Source organism: Tupaia chinensis, unplaced genomic scaffold (assembly GCF_000334495.1).
Source record: "Tupaia chinensis unplaced genomic scaffold, TupChi_1.0 Scaffold000140_1, whole genome shotgun sequence".
NCBI classification, from domain to species: Eukaryota; Metazoa; Chordata; class Mammalia; order Scandentia; family Tupaiidae; genus Tupaia; species Tupaia belangeri.
In genome coordinates, this window is record NW_006159610.1 from 2,045,100 (window position 1) to 2,072,834 (window position 27,735).

Sequence of the window (27,735 nt, forward strand, 5' to 3'; positions counted from 1 at the left end):
CATTCATAACTATTTTCACTGCTTTTATGCCCTCCACTATTTACATCTCTACCATAAAATGCTGGTAATTGGTATATACTAAGTGAGGACATACAATATCTTTCTTTCATATCCTGGCTTGTTTCACTCAGCAATAGATCTTCCATATTCTACCACTTTCTATCAAATGCCAGAGTCTTGTTTTTTTTTTTTTTATGACTGAATAGTATTTCATAGAATATATGTGCCACAGTTTTTCAATCCATTCATCCGTACAGGGACATTTGGGTTGGTTCCATGTCTTAGGGACCATGAATAGTACTCAATAAATAGAGTTGTCTGACTGGGTAGATATCCAGGAGTGAAATTCCTGGATCATATTTTCTATTTGAAGTTCTTTGAGGAACTTCCATATTGTTCTCCACAGTGTCTGGGCCAATTTACATTACCACCAACAATGTGGGAGTGTTCCCTTTTCACCACATCCCAGCCAGCATTTATCATTTTTTGTGTTTTTTTTAATCTTTGCCATTCTGACTGGGGTTAGATGGTATCTCATTGTGGTTTTGATCTGCATCTCTCTTACAATGAAGGATGTTGAGCATTTTTTCATATCCTTTTTGGCTATTAATATGTCTTCCTTAGAGAGTTGTTTATTCAGCTCATTTTCCCATCTTTTAATTGGGTTAATCATTTTCTTCCAGGTAAGCTGCTTGAGTTATCTGTGTATTCTGGTTATCAGTCCTTATCAATCTATCTTTATAACCTTCTCATGATGTTGACTACTAAATATATTTTATTTTTAGTGTTTCACTATAGTAAAGTAAAAGACCACGGTTATTTAGCTACATGAGATTGCATGAGCATCAGCAGCCAAAATACAGCCTAATCTAATGTGTCCGTTTTACGCATGAAACAAATATGAAGAATTAATTCAGTCAGTATTTATTGAACATTGTCCACATACTGTGTACTGTGAAAACAGTCTGTGAAACGAACAGTCATGCATCTTGTTCTCATGTCAGCTTACATTCTAGTATGTGATTTAAATAGGTAAATCTAACAAGACTGTCTAACCAGGTAGTCTGATGGGTACTCCAATGAAGAGAGTGAAGAGCCTCTGTGATAGAAGTAAAAGAGAAGAGGGATTTGGGGCTTGGGTAGTGGGTGCTACTCAGGTGGGGAGAATAGCAGGTCCATCTTATTAACTGGAAGTGATATGGCTAAGCTCAAAATATTAAAGAGGATGGTTAAAAATGAGACTGGAAGAATAGAAAGAGATCTGATTGATAAAGGGTTTCTAAGCAGGGGAATGACATGGTCATATTATAATCACATTTGAGAAAGTGTACCCCTTCAGTAGTTGGGGAAGGAAATTGGGGAAGGAAGTCTGGGGGCAAGGAGACCAGTTAGAATAGGGTGGCAGATGATGATGGCATGAGTTAGAAAATGGTGTGTCTACTGGACAGTTTGTAAAGTAGTGACTTCATGAAATTTGGTACTCAAGCATGGTATATGCTGAAATCCTTTGTGTTCATGATCCCTTAAATTGTGTCCAGTAATTTATTGACATACCATGTAGGTCAGCTTACTTACTAACAGTGCTGTGTGCTATAACGTGCATGAATTTAGATGTGCTCACAGCCAAGTCAGTGCCTAAATATTTGTAGTAACAAGAATTTCATTATTTCCTGAGGCAATCTGTTCTAGATTGAGATTCTAAATCTCCATGTTTCTGAATCACAGTGAAAAAAAATCCCACTTCCTCTCTTTGACCTGCTTGCTCTTCTTAGACCACTTTTTTCCTATTAAACCTCCCTGTATATTTTAGAATTCAGTTACTTGGCTTGGCCCTTCAGATTTCTTTCCATGGACTTCATTAGTAACTTCTCTGATGGCTGGCCATGAACTAGACTTTAAAATGTCCAAGGTTACCCTTAGACTTTTAGGACCAGGATTGTAGTCTGGAGTTAATCTCCAACTCAGTCCTTTTCCATGTTAAGTGAAACTAACAGAGAATATGACTGCTATTATAAATTAGGTTTTAACTATTTACTTTGAATTAACTAGTAAATTTATAAAGGAATATCAAGTTTACAGAACTATTTTGACAGAGGAGAGGAAGGATATTGAGAGTGATGGCCCAAGCAAATTTCTTTGTTTTAAATTTGGCATTGTATTTTTCTAAGTAGGACTAATGAGATATTGCTTTCACTATGAAGTATTTCCTTTTTAAGATGCTCTTATCGGGGTGGCATAATCCACAGCGAATGTTACTTTATGTAAAAATTGTATGACAGATTCAAAAAACCATAGGTCATCTTAGGTCCTGATTAATAGAAAGTTCTGAAGTGGTTATAGGCCCTGTCATCTGTATTCTCCACATCAGTGGAGCTAGTTCTTAATTTACCTGCTTAGAAGCTTCAGATTGCTTCTTTGCTTCATCTTCTTTTTAGAAATTCTGAGAAAATCTCTGCTGCTCAATGTCTTTGTTGGGAAATGTTAATTCAACATAGTGTGTGAAGGGTTTACCTCATAGGGTGCCAGGCCACTGATTTATCTTCCCTGGCTGTCAAGGACACCAGTAGACAGAGGGTCTCAGGTCTCTGCCAAGGCATGTGAAGAAATGCCAGCGTATTCAAACAACAAAACAAATGTCACCATGTTTTGACAGTCTTCTCTTAGAATATACTCTTCCCTGGGTATATAATTTGGATGTAGTGTGAAGACTAAAATTTACTAGTAGAGTTAATTCTTGACTATATGGAAGGGGAATAGTAATATGACTTATCATAAACATTTGTCTTTGTAATAGAGAGGCTTTTGAGGTTGTGACCTTCCCCTCTTAGTGATATTAAAAAAAATGGCTTTGGAATCACCCTGGCATTGCTGCTTAGTAACGTTAATTAGTTGTTGTGCCACAGTTTTACATCTGTAGATTAAAAACAAGAAGTAAAACCCACCTCATATTTCTGTGAGGGTCAATGAAATAAGATGTTGAGTATCTAGTTATTCACATTTCTTATTACTTCAGAATGATCTAAAAATTAATTTGCCTTCCTGGAACTTAACATTGGAACGGCAGAGTGATATGAAATCAAGGCTTCTGGGTAGTTGGAACCGCCATATTCTCATTCTGGGACCAGCACCAGCCTGCTATGTGACCTTAGATAAGTCAATTTTGTAGTCATCTATGAAGTGAAGTTCTTAGCAGTAGTTATTCACTTCACATATTTCAATTATTCATTCATTTTACAAAAAATCAGTGAATGCCTACTGCGTGTGAGGCATTTCCAATGATAAATGAGACGAGCAAGATGAAGTTCATCCATCATGATTCATGCTCTCTTGGGCAAGATAGGAAGACCTCAGATAAATATATAAGAGAAGGCAGTGTGAGTAATAGAGAGTAAGCAGAATTGTGGTGGGGTGGGGATGTGGACAGTGGTTAGGCAAGGCCTTTCTGGTGAGGTTGAGAATTTCATTCAGCATTGGAATCATGGATTTCTATAGCACGACTGACTAACAGCATGGGATGGATGAGATATCTTTGTCCTCAAGCAGTGGAAGAAATTAGATCTTGTTAAGTCGTTGGAATGCAATTGGCAACAGGCACCGAGGCTGTGGAAGTATAAAGAGATGTGTAATCCAGCTAGGAAAGGCTTTTTAGAGGGGTGATACTTACCTGAGTCCTGAAAAACAAGTGGGCCAGCCAGGTGGAGAGAAAGGAGGAGGGCCTGCAGAAAATGCTCAGAGATCCAAGGGAATGGGAAAGCAGGTAGATGGAAAATGCATGAGTAATAAATATTGCTGTGCTTCTTAAATTATTATTATATGATGACAGAGGAGCTGTTTCAGAAGTTGATTTTTAAAAAAGCAAGTACAAATTAGGTGTTGATAATCCAAAATTCTGCTTATTAGGTGCTACAATGGAAGGTAGTCTAGCGCTTGAAACTAGTGTTTTCACAATTATATTACTTTATGATTTATGATATGTGGTTCAATTTCTTTTTTTTTTTTTTTTAGTTTTTTTTTTCGATTTGTTTTTGTGTTTTTTTGCCATAGGGCACATATGTTCACCAGAGAGAGAAAGAGAGACAGAGGGAAAGGGAGAAATCACCTCCTAGGAGTGATGGCCATGCTGCAATCCCTTCTCCTCCTTTCTCTTTCAGGATTTTAGAACACACACACACACACACACATGCCCAGTGTGAATTTTAAGCTGCCACGTCCTGGACTCGAACCACAGTTGGCCATATGGGAGTCCAGTGCCTTAACCACTATGCCACCTGCTGGCCCTGATAAATTTCACTTTTTAAAAACATGCTCTATACTTTAACTTTTTCCTTGTTGAATTTTAAGTTATTAGACATAGACCAGGTTACCTATTTTATGATTTCAGGGCCTGTCACACCACAAGACCACCCTACTTTGGAGAAGGGGATCGAGTTGATTATCATTTTATTTCTCAAGAAGTTTTTGATGAAATGCTAAACATGGTAAGAATGTTCTCCTTTATTTTTATTGCATTCAAAACATATGTTCTCTGGCAGAAATACTAGGAAATACTTACAAATGAAGAAGGGAAAAAATTAAATTTTGTACTTGTTATGAGAGGTGAGTTCTGATTGGGTTGTTCTTTCTTAAGGTGCTTAGTACATCATTCTTCATATACTGCTTTATTTTATGATCTCAGGAATGTTCTAACTTTCCAATAAAAATGAAAGAGTAGTTGTTTTAAGGAAATAGAACTAAAAGCACTGTGAAACATTCTTGTGATGTCTGCTTATTAGATGCTGCTGCTGTTATTAATCAGGTTTTACTCAAGATAAATAGTTCTCATAAAACTCACTTGATGCACAAAGCCTGGGACTTGAGCATTCCTAGGAGTTGGGGTATTTTGTCCAGTGTGTTACTAGGATGCTTTCTTTTTTCTTTTCTTCCTTTCTTTTCTGTGAAGAATTATTTATTTAATTTTATTTGTTTATTATTATTATTTTTTTAATTTGCTATAGGCACATATGCTCACTGGGGGTGGGGGACGTGTAAGTAAGCAAGCTGCCAGGTTCGGGACTTGAATTGTGGTCAGCCATGTGGGAATCCAGCACCTTAACCACCATGCCACCTGTTGACCCCATTTTTTTCTTTTATGAAGTTTATTTATTTGATTTCTTCCATGAAAGAGAAATAGATACAGGCAGCCCCCAAAGAGTCTTCATGCCAAGGCATCCCCCACCCCCACCTCAACCCACTTCCAGCCTTCTAGGCTTACAAGCATGTGGTGCTTTCTAATTGCCATAATCCTAAGGCCATTTTCAGAGTACCGTGTCCCACTCATTTGACTTGTTCTGCTGGGGAAGATAGGTAAGGTGCCCTTTTGAGAAATCCCTCATTGTAGAGACCAGGCAGTTCACTAATGAAGATAGAAACCTTTGCTATGAGGTGGGGGAAGATTCCCAGTTTTGTTGAGGGCTATGTACATGTCATAGGAGCTCAAAGCAATTTTGTTCATTTTCAATATTTGTTTTTACTGAAACCATGATAACCTAGTTATTAGTAGTAATTCAAAACATCCTTGTCTTTGAATTGATTTTCTTTCTTTCAATTGCTAGAAGGCATGTGTGCAGAAAGAAATAGACTGAGAGAGGGAGAGGGGAAGACGCATCCCCCCCCCCCCCTGGGTGGGGTGGTTCTGACCAAAGCCTTCCCCGGTGTGGTCATGCTGCAATCCCTCCTCCATTTCTCCATCGTGTTGGGATTTGGGGCACACATGCACAAGTGCCCAGCATGTTTTTCAAGCTGCCAGGGTGGTATTTGAACCACAGTCAGCCATGTGGGATCTAGTTCCTTCAACCAACAGACTAACAGACCAATCTGAGTTTGTTTTTTTAAAAACAATTTATTTGTTCCTTTTTTGGCCTTCACATGGGGTGGGGGAGGAATCTTCAGAGCCCTGGAATGTTACACTTGTTGGAAGTACGTGCTAATGTCAATATGTGTCCGCCGATGACTTCAGTTAAACTGAAAGATTATCCCATCTTCAGCACTACAATGGGTCTGTATGCCTTACGTCTTCATATTTTTCTGTAAACATATGAATCCTACATCACTTTTTGAATTTTCTGAAGCCTACAAAGGACCAGATGAGGGGCTGGTCTATATTTCTGCTTGTGTAAGATCGCCATCTAACCAATAATACAATAATACTGTTACAGCTACTTTCCCCCTCCCTTCTCTTCTCTTCTCTTCTCTTACTTTACTCGTTTCTCTGCTCCCACCCTCAGATAATGGACCTGGCTTTCCTCAGTGAACAGAATAATGGAAACTTAAACATAGACTGCAGTTTCTATAAGTTCAATTGTGAATGCCCAGCCCTATACATGGTGTCTGTCTTCAGATTTCTCTTGTACTCACAGAGAAACCCAAGAGAGTACTCTAATTTCTAGGCAATTTTCCCTTTAACCTTGTCAAAAACAATCTTGGAAATTCTTTATAATTTATCTCCTAGGACTGTATTTTGGTAGTAGTTCATCTTAATTTATTAAGAATGCTCTGGGACTTTATATTTCTAAAAGCTTTAATAGAGATTTGAGGAGTTAGCATGGTACTAGTCAGAAGCTTTTTCTTAGGACTCTTTAGGATGAAAGTCAGCTATTTCTAGTTCCCCCAAATTAATGTTAATTTCTCTTATTAGAACATAAGATATATATTTTTTAGTTCAGCTCATCTGTTCTTAGTATCCCCTAAGCACCCCTGATGTTTTATACCTTCTCGGATCTATGATTAGGTTCAATTTCTAGTCTAAGAAATCACAGCATTTCTGTACTTTTTTTTTTTTAAAGTCTTTTGCTGTGTTGTGATCCTCCTGCCTCCGGTCCCTGGGATTGTAATCTCAACCTACTATACTTGGCCTTTTAGGCTGGGCTGGGAATCAAACCTGGGCCTCCCACGGGTTCCCAGCCTGCTGAGCATGCTACTATGGCTCAACCTTTGATGCTATGCTTAATGTTATCATTTTACTCCCTCTATAAAAATCCTCACCTTCATGTGTTTGAGAAGTACTCATTTTTACTGCTCCATTAATATCTACTACTTCGCGGGACCAGCTGTTAGCATAATGGCTATGTCGCTGGACTCCCACGTAGTCGACCGTGGTTCGAGTCCCAGACCCTGTGGCTTAAAACTCACGCTGGGCGCGTGTGCGTGCATGCCCAAGATCCTAAGAGGAGAATGGAGGAGAAGGGATTGCGGCATGGCCATCCCCCCTGGGGGGTGATTTCGCGCTTTCTGTCTCTCTGTCTCTTTCTGTCTGTCTGGCGAGCGTACACACCCTATAGCAGAAACCTCTCAAAAAAAAAAAAACATATCTACTACTTCGGTATAAAATAATTTTCTTCAACTTTTTCAATTTTGTCTGATAGATTTTTGTTTTTACTAGAAGCTTTGTATATTTTCCAGAGAGAGACGGAGAGATAAAAAGAGAGGGAGAGGAGAAAGCACCCCTCATAGGGGGATGGTCACACCATAATCCCTTTTCCTCTATTTTTCTCTCCTTCGGGAATTTGGGCATACAGATACAGGTGCCCTGTGTGTTTCTCAAGCTGCTAGATGTAGGACTTGAACCGTGCAGTTGGCCATGTGGGATTTAACTGCCTTAGCCACCAGGCTGGAGAGTCAGAACTTCTGATCCTTTTTAAAAAGTGAGTTGAAGACTATTTCATTAAGAGACAGACCTAGAGATGGTAACTTCATGTTGCATTGTCAGCTTCTCCAGTCACACCCCACCGTCAGCCTTCTGTACACAGAACCCCCACACATGGTGCCTGGCCAGATGGCCTCCCCACCCTCCATTACGACAGCCCCATGGCATACCGTGTATCCACACACCCACTGTGGACAGTTACACCTTCCTGCCCTGACAGGTACGATGCATCGACCGGCGCAACCTCCCACATACACAAACCTCTTCCAACAAACACCTCCCTCGCCAGCATCCTCACCAACACACAGGTGGTCCCCTGTGTGCCCAACAGACACACAAAGCCTTCTTAGGGACACAGACCTAGTCGCTTATGTGCAAAAACTCTCCCTCTCCCGTGGAAATAGAACCACACACCCTGGAGATTTTTGAAGTATGACTAGGGCCGTGTGTTAGGGTATCCGCAGGCAGCAAGAATCCAAAGGAGAATCACCTGCCAGGAGTGGGGCTGGGGAGAGATCACTGCATCTCATTCCTAGCAAATCGATTTAATGGACTCTCGCTTATATGTATGCACAACTCAAGTTTCCTCCCAAGCCTACATCCTTCAAGAAAATGTTTCTGAGATCTACAGCGAGAGGTCCTTGCACACAAAATAAACAAACTTACAGTATCTAGCTGAGAAGTAACTTAAGTATGCAAAACAGGGTGAGTTACAGAGTACTAAGGTTCTCCAGAGAAAAGACCAATCAGGAGTTACAGAGTACTAAGGTTCTCCAGAGAAACGACCAATCAGGGGTATGTGTGTGTGTGTGTGTGTGTGTGTGTGTATACATACATAGGAAAGACATTTACCATAGGAACTGGCCCACATGTCACATGGCTCACATGAGTGGGGAGACTGGCATGTCCAAATCTGCACTGAGGAGACGTAGGAGAGCTCGACACAGGCGACATTCACAGGCTGCCCATTTTGTTCCGTTGGGGCCTGCAACTGGTAGGGTGAAGCCTACCCTCATTACAGAAGGCCATCGGCTGACTCAGAGCTCACCAGCTTAAATGTCAATCTCATCTTCAAACATCCACCAACTGACCTGTAAAATGAACTATCATACACATAGTATATACTTGAAAGGAGAGCCAGATAGCTATCTGTTTATCTTGAAACAATATGTATTTTATTTTTATAGAATTACTTAATTTTGTTATTATTATTAGTTTCTAATTTGCTATAGGGAACGTGCACTTACCAGAGAGAGACAGAGAGAGGGAAAGTAGGAAAGCAAGCATCCAGGTCTGGGACTTGAGCCATGGCCTGCCATGTGGGAGTTCAGCACCTTAACTACCATGCCACCTCTCAGCCCTGATATAATATATATTTTAAAAGAAAATGAATCACAGTATTTATTCCAAAGGGCAATGAAAGTTTGACATTGAAGGAGTAAAATATTAAGGATTCCTATTGTCGAGTGTTTTTACATGATTATGAGAATGTGACTGTCCTTTATCACCTGTGACAAATACACTCACAGACACTCACCCCATCCCCGAGAGACCCTTTGTGTCTCCTGCCCTTCCCACACCTCTCCCTGGCAGCCCACCTCCATTTCAACCCATGTCCAGGACCCCTGGGGCCAGAAAACACAGGGTGGTGACAGGCTCTCAGCTGCCGTCTCTCTTAGTGCTGCTGCCGCCATTCAGTGGTACTCTATGCAACCCTGGAAGTTGTCACATCATTACAGAATTTCATCACCGTATATGAGGAGTCAGGCTTGCCAAGAACATCAGTGTGTTTATTTCTTCTGTGGCCATCAGTTTCCAGTTTAGGGAAGACCTTTAATAAGTTTAATGTTATCAAAGAAAAACCCAGAGACAATTTTAACTTGCATTTTCTGTGTTTTTATTTACGTTTGTTTCTGCAAGGGAGTACAGCTTTCTGAAGAACCGAGCTCCCAGAATACAGGGGAAGGCGGTATTTATAACTCAGATGACTGTAACAAACAATTCTGTTGAATAACACTTGGGGCAGTTGCAATAAAAAGTTATCTTTATGAGGAAAAACAGGGTAGGTCTGTTTTTCAAAGCTTTTAGGATGTCCCCGTGATTCATGGTCTTCAGGAATTACCTGTAATGCCTGGCTTATCTTGCAGTGCAGGGCTCTGGGGGGGTGGCATGATTTCCTGGGATCCCTGGTATGCTGGCATCGTGGAAGTGGCAGAGGAGAAGGCACACCATTAGTTGTGTTCTCTTAATGTAGGCTTGTGGGGCAGGTTTGGCAGGAAGTGGGCAAGTAAGAAAAACGGTCTGTTCTCCCCTAAGCTTTAGTGTTTTACCCTCCTCCAAAGCTAATTTTGTTTTTATCAGCTGAGAACTCTGAATAAATTTCTCTCTCCCAGTATGAAATGAAGTTTCATAACCCTAGGATCATGTTTATGCAGTTGCTAATATTTGTAAGTTTTGTGGAATTACATACAAATAAGTTATTAAATGATGTTGCTTATATTAAATTCGATTACAGCTGCTGTTATATGAAAATCTCTCTACTTCTTGAATTCCAGGGGAAATTCATTCTAACATTTAATTATGGTAATCACAATTACGGACTGAACAGGGACACCATAGAAGGGATCGCAAGAGATGGTTTAGCGAGCTGTGTTCATATGGAAATAGAAGTAAGTGTTTTTTGTTCAGTTTATTTTTAATGAGTGTATGTGTGCATTTGTGTGTATTTGTGTGTGTGTGTGCCTATGCATGTGTACACACACGCACACATGCATGCACACACACACACACATATATATTTGAATCAACAATTAATTCTTCTATATTTTTTAAAGGTTTTTGCCACAGGGCGCTTGTGCTCACTGGAGAGAGACAGAGACAGTGAGAGGGAAAGTGAGAAGTCACCCCCTGGGGGATGGCCACGCTGCAGTCCCTTTTGGTCTATTCTCTTCTTTGGATCTCAGTCACATATGCACATGGGCTAGCATGATTAAGTGGCTCGGTCTGGGACTCAAACAGTGGTTGGCCATGTGGGAGTCCAGCACCTTAACCACTATGCCACCTGCTGGCCCCCACACATATGTATCTGAGGTTGAGAAGAGGAGCTGTATTGTACAGGTAGACACCATGAGGCACAAAAGAAAAATGTAGGACAACATGAGGTTATACACTTATAATTAGCATGGAGGAGGCAAGAGGTTTAGAATTAAGCGACAGGAATTAGAGTGTAAGAAATCGCACATATACTAGGAGTAAAGTTGCCACTCAGGATATCTGTATCAAGCTATGCCTCACTAAATTATCTTTCTTCTTTTTAGAGCACGGTCTCTGTTTCTATAGAGTGATGTTAGATGAAGTCAGATTCTTCCAGGGTGTGGAGCTGGTTCCCAGTCCCACGGGGCGATGGCAGCCCTGTGTCGTTCTTCGTTCCTTCATCCTGCATGGGAGAGACTTGGGCTGTGCTGTCATTTGATGCCAGTTGCTCACTAGGGAAACATGTTCCTACTTCTGGCAATTTATTTTTTAAAATTTTTTTAAACTTTATTTATTTATTTTAATTTGACCAGAGAGGGACAGAGCGAGGGACAGAGCAAGAGAGAGAGAGCGAGAGCAAGGGTGAGAGACACCTTAACCACTATGCCACCTGCTGGCGCCCACACACACGCATCTGAGGTTGACAAGAGGAGCTGTATTGTACAGGTAGACGCCATGAGGCACAAAAGAAAAATGTAGGACAACATGAGGTTATACACTTATAATTAGCATGGAGGAGGCAAGAGGTTTAGAATTAAGCGACAGGAATTAGAGTGTAAGAAATCGCACATATACTAGGAGTAAAGTTGCCACTCAGGATATCTGTATCAAGCTATGCCTCACTAAATTATCCTTCTCCTTTTTAGAGCATGGTCTCTGTTTCCATAGAGTGATGTTAGATGAAGTCAGATTCTTCCAGGGTGTGGAGCTGGTTCCCAGTCCCACGGGGCGATGGCAGCCCTGTGTCGTTCTTCGTTCCTTCATCCTGCATGGGAGAGACTTGGGCTGTGCTGTCATTTGATGCCAGTTGCTCACTAGGGAAACATATTCCTACTTCTGGCAATTTATTTTTTAAAATTTTTTTAAACTTTATTTATTTATTTTAATTTGACCAGAGAGGGACAGAGCGAGGGACAGAGCAAGAGAGAGAGAGCGAGAGCAAGGGTGAGAGAGGAGAGAGAGAGAGGAAATGAGAAAGCAAGCCCCCAGGTCTGGGACTCCAACTGCGGTTGGCCATGTGGTAGTCTAGCATCCTTAACTACCCCGTCACCTGCCAGCCCCATACTTCTGGCAATCTGGACTCAGAGATTTCAGGAGACTTTTCTCCCTGTCTCAATATCTTGTCTTCCTCCAACAAACTTCTGTCGTTAAGCTGAATATATAGAAGTTTCTCCAAAATTAAGATCCAGGGTAAAGTCATGAATTTCCCACTCATTTGTTTTAAAAAATATATAGCTTTATTAAATACTTGAAGTCTTTGGATAGTTGTTTTCTCAGGTTGCCTTTTCTGAGCAGTGTAACACTGTTGTACTCATAAAAATCTATAAAAATAAGTCAGTGAGACCACACTCAGAGAAAGCAAAACCTAGGCAAGTCTGGGATCTCTGTACTGTGGACTCTGGGTCTTTCTCGCTTGTTTCCTTTGTAATATCACAGAGCAGGGACTGTAATTTCTTTTTGGCTTCTTGAGTTGGCTAAAGTATTCCCTAACTTCCATGAAACTGGTCACATTTCTTCCAACTCTCTCTTTTAATTATTTTTAAAATTTTGCTAGAGGATGCATGCATTTACTGGAGGGAGAAAAAGAGAGAGAGAGAGAGAAAGAAAAAAAAAAAATCTTGGGGAATGATCATAAAGCAATCTCTTCTCCTCAGTCTCTCCCTCCTTTCAGGATTTTGGGTACTCATGCACAAGCACCTAGTGTGTTTTTCAAGCCTCCAGGTCTAGGACGAGTCACTCAGGCCATAGGCTTGGCACTTTCTGCTCTTTAACTTTCCTGAATTTAAAATCTTTCCATTCTTATCTTTCTGCAATCAATTGGTTCTGTATCTATAAGGAGGGTTTTCTTTGTTTCCATGCTAATTAGTAAAAAGGGAGGGAAAAAAGGCCATTCTAAGTAATTTCTTCCTTGGACAAGGCAGAAATGAAAATAGCACATTTCTGAATGCAGAAACTCTTATTTTTGTCTACCATTTTCCAGTTCAATGACTAGCTGAGTGATGGCTCTTGTTTTACTTTTTCTCGCCTTGAGAACTTACTCCTACTCATTTCCAGGGGATTGAATCTATAATCCACGCTTTCTTACCTCGAGTCTCCCCACCCGAAGTGTTTTTATAGACTGCCCTCATCACTGACACTTTCAGAAGCTGCTTTGAAAAGACTTCCCACTGAACTTCTTCCCACTGAATTTTGAAATCAAAGGTTTTGAACATTGAGTTAAACTGATGATAGAATTTAAATGGAAAGGACTTTAGAATCCGTTTAGACTAACTCTTTGATTTTGTTCATGAGGAAACTGATAAGGAGCCAGTTTGAAGGGTCTGCACTGAGTACCAAGTTAGAGAACTCTGATCCCAGCCAGACTGAGAGTCGTGCCCAGCACTTCGCACTGATTTGTGCTGGGATGTCTTGGTTCGCAGTTACTGGAAGCTTGGCCCTTCCACGCCGAAGAGAGAGGCTGTGAGAGGGGTTTGGAACCGGCCTAACCAAGTTGCTAAGGGTCCCTAGCAAAGGGGCTGACCAAAGGGTAGCAGAGAAGCCTTTTCTCCCTGTGAGATCCTGGTGTTCCAAAGGTGCCTTTTGAAATACGGAATTGAAATGACTTCTCAATGATGAAGTCGCAGGACTGCTATGAACATGCCTATTTTATATCTAGCAATTTTCTTTTCTAACAGTCATATTCATTAGAATGATTAATTAGAGGGAAGCCAGTTTCTAAAGACAATTTAGTATTTGATGAAGAAAGAAAAGTAACCCAATCTTGAGATATTTATGGGAAAATAGTAGCTAATTATACAAATAAAACAAATTGTTCAATAGAATACTACTGCTTATATCCATGCTAAATTGTGCATCTGTTTCCAATTTATTACCTTTTCCTTAAACACATAGGGTGTGAGAAGTTTGAAATATTCTTATTTTGAGCCTCGATATATCCTGGTGGTGCCCATGAACAAGGAAAAATATGAGGGATACTTACGGAGAAAGGGATTATTCAGTCGTGCGGAAATTGAATTTGCTGTCTCCAGAGTGGATCTTTATATAAAAATTAACCAAAAATTTCCAGGATATTTTGATGCGGTAATCAATGCAGGTCAGTAACTTTAACAAAGCTTTATCTTTGAAGTATAAGGTCACTGGATTGAATGTTTGTTTCATGGGTCAAAAATTCTTGAATAAGATATATTCTTCTTGTAACAGTGACTCACAAAAGGCCGCTAAATGAGGTAAGAATCCAAGATGTAAAACCTTGCACTCTGCTCAATTTTTTTTTTAAAGAATTTTGCCATAGGGTGCACATTCTCACCAGAGAGAAGGTAAGTGAGAAATTACCCACTAAGAGGGATGCCATGCCCAATTTCTTCTCTTCCATTCTTCTCTCAGAATTTTGGGCACATATGCATATGCACTGGGTTTGGGACTTGAACTGCTGAATCAGCCATGTGGGATTCAGCACCTTAACCGCCATGCCACCTCCTGGTCCTTTCTACTCTGTTTTAACTGGAGGATTATCCCTGTTATTTCTTTTTTATTTTAAAAATATATTTATCTAATTTTACTTGTTGTTATTATTTTTTTAATTTGACCAGAGAGAGAGACAAAGGGAGAGAGAGAGAGAAAGGTAAAGTGAGAATACAAGTTGCCCGGTCTAAGGCTCAAACTATGGTCTGCCATGTGGGAGTTCAGCACCTTTCGCTACCTGCCGGCTCCATCCTTATCGGTCTAAGGCTCAACCTATGGTCTGCCATGTGGGAGTTCAGCCCCTTTCGCTACCTGCCGGCTCCATCCTTATTATTTCTTATGATCTTAATGAATAATATTCAGTGTAAAGTGAGCCTGGATTAGATTCCTTCTTCAGGGACACTGTGAGAACAAAGTTAGAAAATACATCATTTAAAGTACACATTTAAATTTCTAGAAAGGTATATGAAACTCAGGCAAATTTACTATAATCTAATTTAGGTGAAAGCCCAACTACTAAAAATATAATAACCATGAAAATATCTGTGTAAACCAAATGTTTCAAAAGGTAACTTTCCTACACTGTTGGTAGTAATGTAAATCAATACCACCACTGTGGAGAACAATATAGAGGTTCCTCAGAAACCTACAAATAGAGCTACCATATAACCCAATAATTACACTCTTAGGTATCTACCCAAAGGAGAGGAAAACAGTCAGAAAATCATTTGTACTTCCATGTTCATTGCAGCATTATTCCCTATTGCTGGAACATGGAATCAACCCAAACTTCCAAGAACAGACAACTGGATTGAAAAAATGTGGCACATGTACTCTATGGAATACTACTCATCCATTAAAAATAAAACATTGAGATCCTGACATTTCATACACAGTGGATAAATATGCAAGATTTAATGCTAAGCAAAGCAACCAGACTGTGAAAGACAGACATTGTATATCTCCACTTGATATATACTGAATATCTGCACTCCATAGCAGAAACTGAAAGATTAGAAGGTATAATAGCAGGGAGGGCAACTGTAGATACTAGAGACAGTATAGGAAGGGATGGGTAATAGAGGGTGGGTAATAGGAGGTGGAGGGGATCAGGGAAAAAAAACAAGCAAAACATTTAATACATGCAAAAATGAAAAGTTAATTGTTGATGATAACATATATGGTAATAGAATTGAAATGACTTCTCAATGATGAAGTCGCAGGACTGCTATGAACATGCCTATTTTATATCTAGCAATTTTCTTTTCTAACAGTCATATTCATTAGAATGATTAATTAGAGGGAAGCCAGTTTCTAAAGACAATTTAGTATTTGATGAAGAAAGAAAAGTAACCCAATCTTGAGATATTTATGGGAAAATAGTAGCTAATTATACAAATAAAACAAATTGTTCAATAGAATACTACTGCTTATATCCATGCTAAATTGTGCATCTGTTTCCAATTTATTACCTTTTCCTTAAACACATAGGGTGTGAGAAGTTTGAAATATTCTTATTTTGAGCCTCGATATATCCTGGTGGTGCCCATGAACAAGGAAAAATATGAGGGATACTTACGGAGAAAGGGATTATTCAGTCGTGCGGAAATTGAATTTGCTGTCTCCAGAGTGGATCTTTATATAAAAATTAACCAAAAATTTCCAGGATATTTTGATGCGGTAATCAATGCAGGTCAGTAACTTTAACAAAGCTTTATCTTTGAAGTATAAGGTCACTGGATTGAATGTTTGTTTCATGGGTCAAAAATTCTTGAATAAGATATATTCTTCTTGTAACAGTGACTCACAAAAGGCCGCTAAATGAGGTAAGAATCCAAGATGTAAAACCTTGCACTCTGCTCAATTTTTTTTTTAAAGAATTTTGCCATAGGGTGCACATTCTCACCAGAGAGAAGGTAAGTGAGAAATTACCCACTAAGAGGGATGCCATGCCCAATTTCTTCTCTTCCATTCTTCTCTCAGAATTTTGGGCACATATGCATATGCACTGGGTTTGGGACTTGAACTGCTGAATCAGCCATGTGGGATTCAGCACCTTAACCGCCATGCCACCTCCTGGCCCTTTCTACTCTGTTTTAACTGGAGGATTATCCCTGTTATTTCTTTTTTATTTTAAAAATATATTTATCTAATTTTACTTGTTGTTATTATTTTTTTAATTTGACCAGAGAGAGAGACAAAGGGAGAGAGAGAGAGAAAGGTAAAGTGAGAATACAAGTTGCCCGGTCTAAGGCTCAAACTATGGTCTGCCATGTGGGAGTTCAGCACCTTTCGCTACCTGCCGGCTCCATCCTTATTATTTCTTATGATCTTAATGAATAATATTCAGTGTAAAGTGAGCCTGGATTAGATTCCTTCTTCAGGGACACTGTGAGAACAAAGTTAGAAAATACATCATTTAAAGTACACATTTAAATTTCTAGAAAGGTATATGAAACTCAGGCAAATTTACTATAATCTAATTTAGGTGAAAGCCCAACTACTAAAAATATAATAACCATGAAAATATCTGTGTAAACCAAATGTTTCAAAAGGTAACTTTCCTACACTGTTGGTAGTAATGTAAATCAATACCACCACTGTGGAGAACAATATAGAGGTTCCTCAGAAACCTACAAATAGAGCTACCATATAACCCAATAATTACACTCTTAGGTATCTACCCAAAGGAGAGGAAAACAGTCAGAAAATCATTTGTACTTCCATGTTCATTGCAGCATTATTCCCTATTGCTGGAACATGGAATCAACCCAAACTTCCAAGAACAGACAACTGGATTGAAAAAATGTGGCACATGTACTCTATGGAATACTACTCATCCATTAAAAATAAAACATTGAGATCCTGACATTTCATACACAGTGGATAAATATGCAAGATTTAATGCTAAGCAAAGCAACCAGACTGTGAAAGACAGACATTGTATATCTCCACTTGATATATACTGAATATCTGCACTCCATAGCAGAAACTGAAAGATTAGAAGGTATAATAGCAGGGAGGGCAACTGTAGATACTAGAGACAGTATAGGAAGGGATGGGTAATAGAGGGTGGGTAATAGGAGGTGGAGGGGATCAGGGAAAAAAAACAAGCAAAACATTTAATACATGCAAAAATGAAAAGTTAATTGTTGATGATAACATATATGGTAATATCTTTGACTTGACTAATGTGCACTGTATTCAGGCTGGGAAAAACATGTATGCTGTAAAGATGTACAGTGATTAACTGTAAATTTTTTAAAAATGTTTTCAAAAACTAACTTAAAAATGACCAATTTGAAGTAGTAGTTAGTGGTAGAATTTATTGAAATATGGAAATTTCTTATATATTTTGAATCTGTACTATATTATGCAGCCATACATAGGAATGAGAAAACACTCTGTGTCCAGATAAACTATCTTCAAACTATACTGTTACTGAAAAATCCAAGTTCACAATCATAGAGATAGTATGTTAAAAAAAAAAAGAATTACTTAGTTATATTTTCCTGAACTACATAAAAAGTCCCTGTATGAATTTTCAAAAAAACTAATAACACTGATTACTTATTTGGAATGGGATTAGATAGACAGGGGACATCAGGGTGAACGATATGAAATTGCTTATATTCAACTATTTTGAACCATGAAAAGAGCAGTTTCATATGGTTCAACTCAACAGTTTTTGATCTCTGAAACATGTTAATGTACTACATATTTATATTGGTTTTCTGTTGCTATACAGAAATCATTAGACTTAGAGGCTTAAAACAACACCTGTTTATTAGCTTATAGTTTTGTAGTTTGAAAGTCTGGTACAACATAATTAGATTCTCTGCTCGGGGTATCAGGAGACTGAAATTCAGGTGGCAGCTGGGCTGAGGTCTCATCCAAAGGCTCTGGTGAAAAATCTGTTCCTAAGTTTCTTTTTATTGTTGACAGAATGTAGTTTCTTATGGTGGTGAGACTTAAGTCCTAGTTGGCTTCTTGGCTGTCTGCCCAGGATTGTCCTCAGTTCCTGACAGCTGCTGTTGGGGTCTTGTTCACATGGCCTCCATCTTCAAGTCAGCAACAACACATTGGATTCTCCTTGTGCTTTGAATCTCTATCCTCCTTTTCTGCCATCAACTAGAGAAAACTCTCCTTTTTTATAAGGCTCATGTGCTTAGGGAAGGTCCACCTGGATAATCTCCCTATTGACAAACCTGAAGTCAACCCATTAGTAATCTTAATTACATCTGCAAACATCCCTTTTCTCATGTAAGTTAATCATGGAGAGGTAGGTTATTATTATTATTATTATTTTTATATATAGATTCTGCCACACTGAAGGGGAAAGGATTATACAAAAGGTGGAGTATCCTTAGGGTCATCTTAGAATTCTGCCTACCACAATATTCAGAAAATCCAATGTAAACAAATCATTACCACCACCATTGAATGCTCACTCTATTTTGACATCATCATGTTACTCTAAGCACACTCTCTCATTTACTGTAGATGATCTGGATGTTGCCTACCAGAAGCTGAGTCAGCTCATTAGAGAATACCTGGGATTGGCTGAAGAATCTGACAAGAGTTTGGCCCCAACTGCAGGTACTATCCTCTACCTTGTTGTCAGATTTTTTTTTCCCAAAAAACAACAACAAAAATGTATAGGTAAACAAATCTGTGAGTCGTCTTTGCACAATCAACTAATTCTAACCCCTTTAATATCTTCCTCAGTGATTATCCCCACAACAAGCTACATCAGTCAGCCTCTGGACCTGTAATTTCACTTGTCTCCATGACCATAATGGAACTCAGGGGACAGCCCTTCAGGGACATTCTGAGCAGTGCTGAGGGTGGGTAATAGATAAGGATTAGTCTCACAGTTCAGAACTCCCAGAAGCTTGATCCCCTTAGGAGGTTGAGGTGTTATTCTCTCTTGTCAGGTTTGCATTTAATTCAAGCACTTTAGTCCAAGAGCATCCTTTCTCCTTCTCTTTGCATTGACCCAGTGCTCAAAATGTTGCACTGCAGGGTATAGTGGAAAGAGCACCCATCAAAGGATGAGGTCCTTGTCCTAGCCCTGCTGTTCCCTTGGGCAAGTCACTTAGCTCTTGCACTCTTCAAATTACTGTACTGCACAATAAACTTAATGCTCCCTACCTGCCTCTCAGGCTGGGAACAGTAAATGATGCAGAATGTGTAAGAGTAGATCTCCTTGGGATCTAGGAATTCTAAAGCCTTAACTTAGAATTTTGGTGCATGAGTTTTGAGATGTATTTAGGTTTCCCCAATTCCACCCCACAACTATTAGTATGGCTACTATAAAAACAAAACAAAATAAGACAAAACACAGAAAATGCCAAGCATGAGGAGAAATTGGAACACTTGTGTGTTCTGGGTGGGAATGTAAAACGATGGAGCTATCCTGGAAAACATTGTGGCGGTTCCTCAAAACATTAAAAATAGGACCACTGTATGATCCAGAAACTCCACTTCTGGGTATATACTCAAAAGAACAGAAAGTAAGATATCAAAGACATAGTTACTATTCACGCCATGGCGGTACTTTCCATAATAGCCATAAGATGGAAGCAACCCAAGTGCCCATTGGTGGATGAATGGATAAACAAGTTGTGCTATATCCATACAATGGAATACTTAAGAAGGAAGGAGATTCTAACACATGCTACAACATGTATGAACCTGTTTAGTAAAATAAGCCAGTTGCAAAAGGACAGATATTTTATGGTTCCACTAATATGAGGTGCCTTGAATAGTCAAATTCAATGGAACAGAAAGTAGAATGGCAATTACCAGGGATGGGAAAAGGGAGGATTGAGGAGTTATTTAATGGATACCGAGTTTTAGTTTGAGAAGATTAAGAGTTCTGGAGGGCCAACAGGTGACGTGGTGGTTAAGGTGGCTGGATCCCACATGGCTGACTGGACTGACTGCATGGTTTGAGTCCAGGACCCTTTGGCTTGAGAAACACACCAGGCATATGTGCATGCATGCCAAAATCCCAAAAGAAGGTAGAGACAGAAGAAAGGGGATTTCAGTGTGACCATTCTCTCTTTGAGATGCCTTCTCACTTTTCCTTTCTCTCATTCTCTGTCTCTCTCTGGCAAGTGCATACAACCTCTGGCAAAAATAATAATAAAATAAAAAGGGTTCTGGAGTTGGATGGTGATGATGATAGCATAATTATACTAAATCATATACTTAAAATTGTTAAGATAATAAATTTCCGTATACATTTTACCACAATAATAATTTTAAAAGGTAAAATCAATGGACTGAACTCATCACAAATGAAATGTTACAAAACGTTAATGTAAGACTTGCTGCTTTGAAGCTTGTGTTTTAACTTTTGCGACTCTGCCACAAAACGATCTGGTTTGCTGAGTTGTATCTTGGCCTACTAGCGCAGGCCAGGTCATGCTAATGCTGGAGTTCAAACCCATTGTACCATTCTGCAATTTTGCACACTATTCCCAGGTCAAGTGTTTTAGAATGAAGTCATTCTAAAACAAACAAACAAAAAATTTTTAAAAAGAGAGTGAAGACAAGTAGTATTATCTGTTGAAAACAATCAGCAGGCAATGGCTGAGACTTTTCTTGTACACGTGTCTCACAGGAAATGGAGTGATCGGGTACCACTGCTGAGTAGGAAGTACCTGGACAAAGTGCAGCCTGTCTGACAACAGGCCTTAATGGAGGGAGTGGAAGACTGTGTTCTGTCAACAGGGCAGGGGTGGGGGATGATGGAGGTGTCCAATTAGGAGCGTGTCAGCGTGTTTACCTAGCCCTGCTCTGACTCCCTGTATCGGGTGTTGGTTCTTTAGAAAACTGTGGCCATTGAGTAGAGAGGTACAGTGCATCTAATGAGGTTTCCTTAGCTCAGTAGAAGTTTCTCTTGAGGAAATCTGGCTCCCTCTGCTTGAATTCTTTGCTAACCAAGCAACGTGCTGATCTTTAATTTGGTCCTCTGGGGTGGAGCAGCCCCTGTGGAGGCTGTACTCTACGTTAGAACGCCCTGGCCTGGTCCCTGAGCCAGGCCCATGTCCCATTGTAAATTAATAAATTGGTATGCTGGCTTTTAAATCAGCCCCTTGTGGTTTGGATAAGCATGAGTCAGTCCCCCCGGGCCTGACCGGTGGCAGCACGAAGGGTGCCTGTCAACGGAGGCGCTTGAGCAAGACATAGCCCCCATAGTGAGCAGGACCCCATCTCTGTATCTTATTCTACAACTGTCAGGAAGTCTGGCTATTGAGTGCAATTGCCATTTGGAAAATTAATAGACCAGATAATGTGTGCATAGGAAAATGGGCTCCCATTTTAAAGGGTATAATAAAATTTTATTTATTTGGACCAATTAGGTTAGGCCTGTCTGATTTAATAGGAAGTATGAATTATAGAATTTGTAAAAATTTTAGTACTCTCAGATACATTTACTAACCAAAACTGAGCCATCTAGTTATCGACTAATAGAATTCCAGCTTTAGGAAGCAGATGGGAGGGTGTGTAATTCATATATCGAATCGCTAGCCTTACCACACCTTGCTTTTTCTGGCAGGTTTAGTATCTTGAAACACAATGTGTTTTCTGAAGTCAAACCTTTTATTCAGTTTATACTGTTAATTCTGGGCATGCATGTACACCCACCTGCCATGTTTTCCCAGCTGCTGAGTCCAGGACTTAAACTACAGAGTTGTCTATATGGGATACAGCACCTTAACGACCACACCAGCTGCTGGCCCTGAACTCCCATTCTTTGAAACAAACAAAAACAAGGCCAGAAACAACAACAACACCAGCAAAAACCCTATATGAATGGACGTCAAAAAAATTCATGGAAAAATAGAATTAGAATACAAGTTTATTTTGGCATATAAAAATTTCAAAATCCACAAATAGTTTTTTCATAAATGCATTTACAATGAACTTTTTGGATACTCTTTGTATGTAATATTATGGGACATTATTAGGACCTGACCTCTCAGAGCTGAGGTTTTCCACAGTTGGATTAGACTGTGTGTCAGACTTTAGTAGAAATTCAAATCTTCTGGCCTTCAGCATTGTTTTTCTAAAAATGGTAATCCTATATCAATGCAAACTGAATATTATTTCCTAACACTTGAAGCAAATAATACATAGCTTTATCTTTAGGAATATTAGGTTGTCCATTTGTAAATGAGAATACAATTTTAATTTCCACCCTTATCAATGAAAGTGGGATGAAGTGATAAAAGTTAGCATTGTGTGTCAGTTCTGACATCTGTCAGTCTGGATGGACTCAGCAATGTAAACCTTCACCAGTGGATGGGTTAATTGGACTTTTATTTATTTATTAACTTTTTATTGTTATATTTTAATTTGCTATGGGGTACACGTGCTCACCAGAGAAAGAGAGAAAGTGAGAAAGTGAGAAGGCAAGCTGCCAGATCCAAGAATTGAATTGCAGTCAGTCAAGTGGGAGTCCAGCACCTTAATCACCATACCACCTGCCAGCCCCTGGACTTTCATTTAATGCATGTGAAAAGAGTAACTTTAGGTACAGAGTGATTATAAACTTATGAGGTCTTTGGATATACCATTCACTGAAAATGTGTATCAATATAGGTATAGAACTGTCTTACTTATTTTCTATAGTAATGCAGGTAACATTTGTTTCAAGGCACAAAGATTTAAAAAAAAAAAAAAAAACCTGAGCAAACAATATAGTTTGTATAAAGTAAGGAAAACCTTACTGTATTCTCCAACTCCATGTAGGGGATGTCTTTACCCTCCATTTGTCTCTATAGAACCTATTTCTGGGATAGTTCGTACTTCCAAAAAAGCTTTTAGAAAGCTGAACCAACTAGCACCCTGAGTTCTTGCTATGAAGATCATGAAATTATATTTGCAAATCATTATTCATAATTCTGACTAATGGTAGAGAATGATGATGGTAATGATGAAGTCAAACAGAGGAAAAGTGAGCAATTTACTAGTCCATAAAGTAGTGCCTTTATCTTTAATAAAAGGCTTGGTATCATTTGCCAAATTATGTGAATTGTTAAATTGTGAAAGTGGAAGGAAAAATTCTTGTATGTCTAATTATAGGAAACCAGCAGGGATTAAAGAAGGAAAGAACCTTAAGCACTGGGTTTCACAGTTCTTTTTTTCTTTTTTAATTACTTTCTTTAAGAAAAAAAATTACCAGAGGGTACATGTGCTCGCTGGAGAGAGACCCAGGAGTGGGTAAGAGAGAGAGAGAAAGAGAGAAAGGAAATGAGAAAGCACCTCCCCATGGAGGATAGTCATACCACAATTCTTTCTCCTGTGTTTCAACTTTTGGGGATTTTGGGCACACATGCACACAGGCCTGGTGTGTTTCTCAAGCTGCCAGGTTCAGCCCTCAAACTGTGCAGTAGGCATGTGGGATTCAGTTGCCTTAATTAACACACCACCAGCTGACATTTAATTACATTTTTTGTGGTCAAACTATATATTTGAATATGTATACACACAAAAATCATAAAGTTTACTGTTTTAACAATTTTTTGAGAGGTTTTTGCTATAAGGCACATGCACTTGCCAGAAAGATAGAGAGAGACAGAGAGACAGAAAGCAAGAAATCACCCCCCAGGGGGGCTGGCCACACTGCAATCCCTTCTCCTCCATTCTCCTCTTGGGATCTTGGGCACGCACACACACATGCCTGGTGTGAGTTTAAGTCACCAGGTCCAGGACTAGAACCACGGTTGACTACACGGGAGTCCAGAGACATAGCCGTTATGCCAACTGCTGGTCCCTGTTTTAACAATTTTAAGTGTATGATTCAATGGTACAAGTGATAGTCACATTGTTGTATAACCATCACCACTCTTTCTGGAACTTTTCATTATCACAGACAGAAATGTTGTGCCCATTAAACAGGAACTTCCCTCAGCCCCTGGTAACTGCTGCTCTGTTTCAGATTCTCTGTGAATTTGCCTGATCTTGATATTTTCACTGTCCTTCTATTTTAATTTATAATAACTTTGTTCTTTGTCTCAACTAGCATTTTAGTTTCTAACTGTTGCAAACTAGGGAGAGAAGATGGTGTGCAGGGCATTCCCTCAGAAACCCCAGCAAGAGGGACACTTTTCCTTGTTCTGACTTGCTCCGTCCCTCTCCTGAGAGACACCTGGTTTGGCTGGAAGCAAAGGGTAGTGTCCAGACCAGGATGGACCGTGAGAACCCAGAGCAGAGTGAGCTCAGTCTGCTTCCTGGGAGAGAACTGTGGTGAGGAGCCTGCTTTGCTTCTGGGGATAGACAACTCCAGTTTGCCTTGGAGGTCTGGTTTCATCTGGTATCTCTTGAGTATCAGGCATCCTCCAAAGTGGGCCAAGACTAGTTTCTTCTAGACTGTTCTAGATGGGTGTGCCATCTCCGACCAGTCCATGTGTCAGAGTCATGTCCTTGGGACTAGGTTAGATGACATTCAGGCTACCAGAATATGTGCATCAGGGTTGAGCCCATGACACCACAGTCACTCAGAATTTGAAGGTAATAATTCCTCTCTGCCAAATCAATATTGCTAGTGGCCTCTGAGCACCTTTTTTGAAACCAGAGTAGACTTGGAGGGAAAGGAGGAGTCTTGTGGCTGGGAGTGGGTTATGGCAGCAGCTGGAACAGGGGTCCTCAGAAGTGGCTTCTCTGAGCCATGGTGGCTCATGACCCCATGAGACCAATTCTGCCCTTCTTCCTTCCCCTCATCATGTATTCACTGAGTCCCGGCTGAACTTCATGCCCTCTGCTAGTGTGGATAAAAGATGTGACTCTTCACAGAGCTCGCAGCTTACTCAAAGGACTGCCATTAAGCAAAGGGACAAATAATGGGACTCCACCTGGCTTACACGCCCTTCTTGTAGGTTCTACAGTAAAGGTAGCCCTGACCTCTAAGGTGGGGAAAATTTCAAATCATCTTCCCTTGGAAAATGTCCTCACCTCTTGTGGACCTGTATATACATTTTGGTTCTTTAATCATTAAAGTTCATGTTTTCAGTTAACTAAAATTATTCCAAGTTTAAAGTTTAACTAAATAAGTGAATTCTAGACAACTCATATCCAAGGTTATGTGTGATTTTATGCTTTTCAAGGGTCTATGTGCATCCACCTGGGGAAGGCTGTTGTTTGTTATCTCTAAAGGGTCGAGACTGTTTTTAGCTAATTTCTTTTTATATTAAAGCAGGCGCTCCCTCTAGCAAGAAGACTCTGTCTGGGGTACCAGCACACCTGGTCCCATCCCCCAGGCGCTTGGCGAAACTGCAAGCTGATGGCCAAATGACCGAGCATCTTTCTGGAATGCAACTTTCTGCCCAGGTGCCTGAAAACCAGAACCTAGCTCCTGCCCAGAACCAAGAGCTGACTCCGGAGGGTGAAGCCCTTAAAGAGCTTCCTCCCAATAGCCATCTCCACTCTGAGCCTCCTCCACAGCTCAGCTCATCAGCACCTGCTATTCCCCAGCAGGCCCAAGATGTATCCCCAAACCCAACAAAAGAGGATCTTCCAAAACCAGATCTTCCTCCCAAAATAATAACCACTGAGACAGAAGTCCCTGAAAACGAGGCCCAGTCATCCGGAGTGAAAGCAGGCGAAGTCAGGCAGCCTTCCACCACTCCTCCCCAACAGCCTCTTCAGCACCCTGACCCTCTTCCATCCCACGGCCCTCAGCCAGACCAGGATGAAGAATCAGGGGAGGCCAAGGTAACGTCCACCAGCCCTCCCCACTCTGAACATCCACAGGGATCCGGCCCAAGTTCCCTGAACCCTCAGAAAATCCAGAATGAGAAAACTGAGTCAGCCAACCCCCTACCCAACAGTTCCCATCATGATCCTCCAAAAGATCCTTCCCTCTCTGACTCAGGGAAGAACCTTACTGGGGATTCTCAACTACCTCTAAAGGAGGACACCCCTAAGGCAGAAATTGTCCGGGTCAGTACCCCTTATCCAGAGCCATCACATCTCCAAGATGAACCAGCAGATCCCAAACAGGCCCAGGACAGGAAAGACCCCATGACTTTGCTTCCTAAGAGCCAGCTGGCCCCCACCAGGCTGCCCCAGCCTCGGGTACTTGCTCCACTCCAGAGTAGGAGGCCCACCCCGAAACTCCTCTCGCCTAGCCGGGAAGAGGCCCAAGGAACAGCCTCAGATCAAACCATAACTCCCTCTCCCCGACCTCTGCTCACTCAGGAGGGAGACACCAATAAGCTTCCTCCCATCAGCCCTCCCCATCCCAAGCCACCACAAACTCTCAGCCCCCAAACAGCCCACAACCCTCAGCAAGTCCAGGAAGAGAAAGTCAGTGAGGTGAAACTTCCTCCTATCAGCCCCCCGACCCAGGAGCCTGCACCACAGCTCAGTTCCAACCCTGCCCAGGAAGACCAGACCCAGAAAGTGAGGCTCCCACGCATTCCTACGCCCTTCGCGGAAGCACTGCCTCAGAACACAACATCTCGTCGTGGTTCGAGGCCGGCCAAGGAAAGGAAGGCTCCCAAAGCAGGCCACTTCTCCAACCAGAAGATTCCAGATACGCAGGCCTCACCCCACAACCAAGAGCCCATGCAGCACACAAGCGCTAGGAAAAAAAAACTTCCTATCCAAAGAGAGACAGCTAAAGGACCAGCGCGTCTGAAAAACGCACCAGCTGGGCGCCGCCAGACAGCCTTGCAGCTAGCATCCCGCAGTAGGCCAGCTCCTGTGACGGTGACCAGCCATCCTGACCCCAGGCCCCCTCTGAGCTCTCAGGGGAACCAGAGAAGACCGGTCCATACGCTGGAAATTCCCGAGCCACCCCCCACTGAACCATCACCTAAAGATCCCCAACTACAGGAAGAGAAAAGGGAAAAAGCACATCCTTCCAAGCAAGAGACCCACACCGACCTCCCCCCAGATGATCTGGCTCAGAATGAAGGTGGGTCCAAAACAGGAGCATCTCTGGAAAGAGAGGTTGCTGAAGGGTTATCCCAAGAAAGTGAAACAACCCTCAGTGGTGATCGGCCAACTCGGGAGGAGGAACCCTCACTCGAAAGATCTCTGCAGAGCGAAAAGGTCACTGCACGGCCATCACAGGACCGTGCTGCTCCTGTGGGGCGTCCAGGAAGAAAGCGACAGACTCAGAGACCAGGGAAATCTCAGACCAGAGAGATGGCTTCCGAACCCCCACAGCAGGATGGTGGGACCCTCACCCAGCAGCCTGTCAAAGAGACACAAGCCCACAAGGGGACCAGTCAGACCAGCGAGAACTCAGTCCAAAGGGACACCAGCCTTGCTTCCAAGCAGCCAGCCAAAGAGAAACGAACCCGAAAAGACGGGGGAGG

General features: G+C 41.0%; 1 protein-coding gene across 1 annotated transcript in view; it reads left to right on the forward strand.

The window, feature by feature from the left end:
* Positions 1-27,735, forward strand: part of LRGUK (leucine rich repeats and guanylate kinase domain containing) — a 130,806-nt gene that overhangs the window by 63,594 nt on the left and 39,477 nt on the right. Inside the window, exons 12-15 of the mRNA XM_006144992.1 lie at positions 4,382-4,478; positions 10,237-10,350; positions 13,826-14,027; positions 18,899-18,994. Coding sequence (XP_006145054.1) covers positions 4,382-4,478; positions 10,237-10,350; positions 13,826-14,027; positions 18,899-18,994 — 509 coding nt within the window. The remainder of the gene's footprint in view (positions 1-4,381; positions 4,479-10,236; positions 10,351-13,825; positions 14,028-18,898; positions 18,995-27,735) is intronic.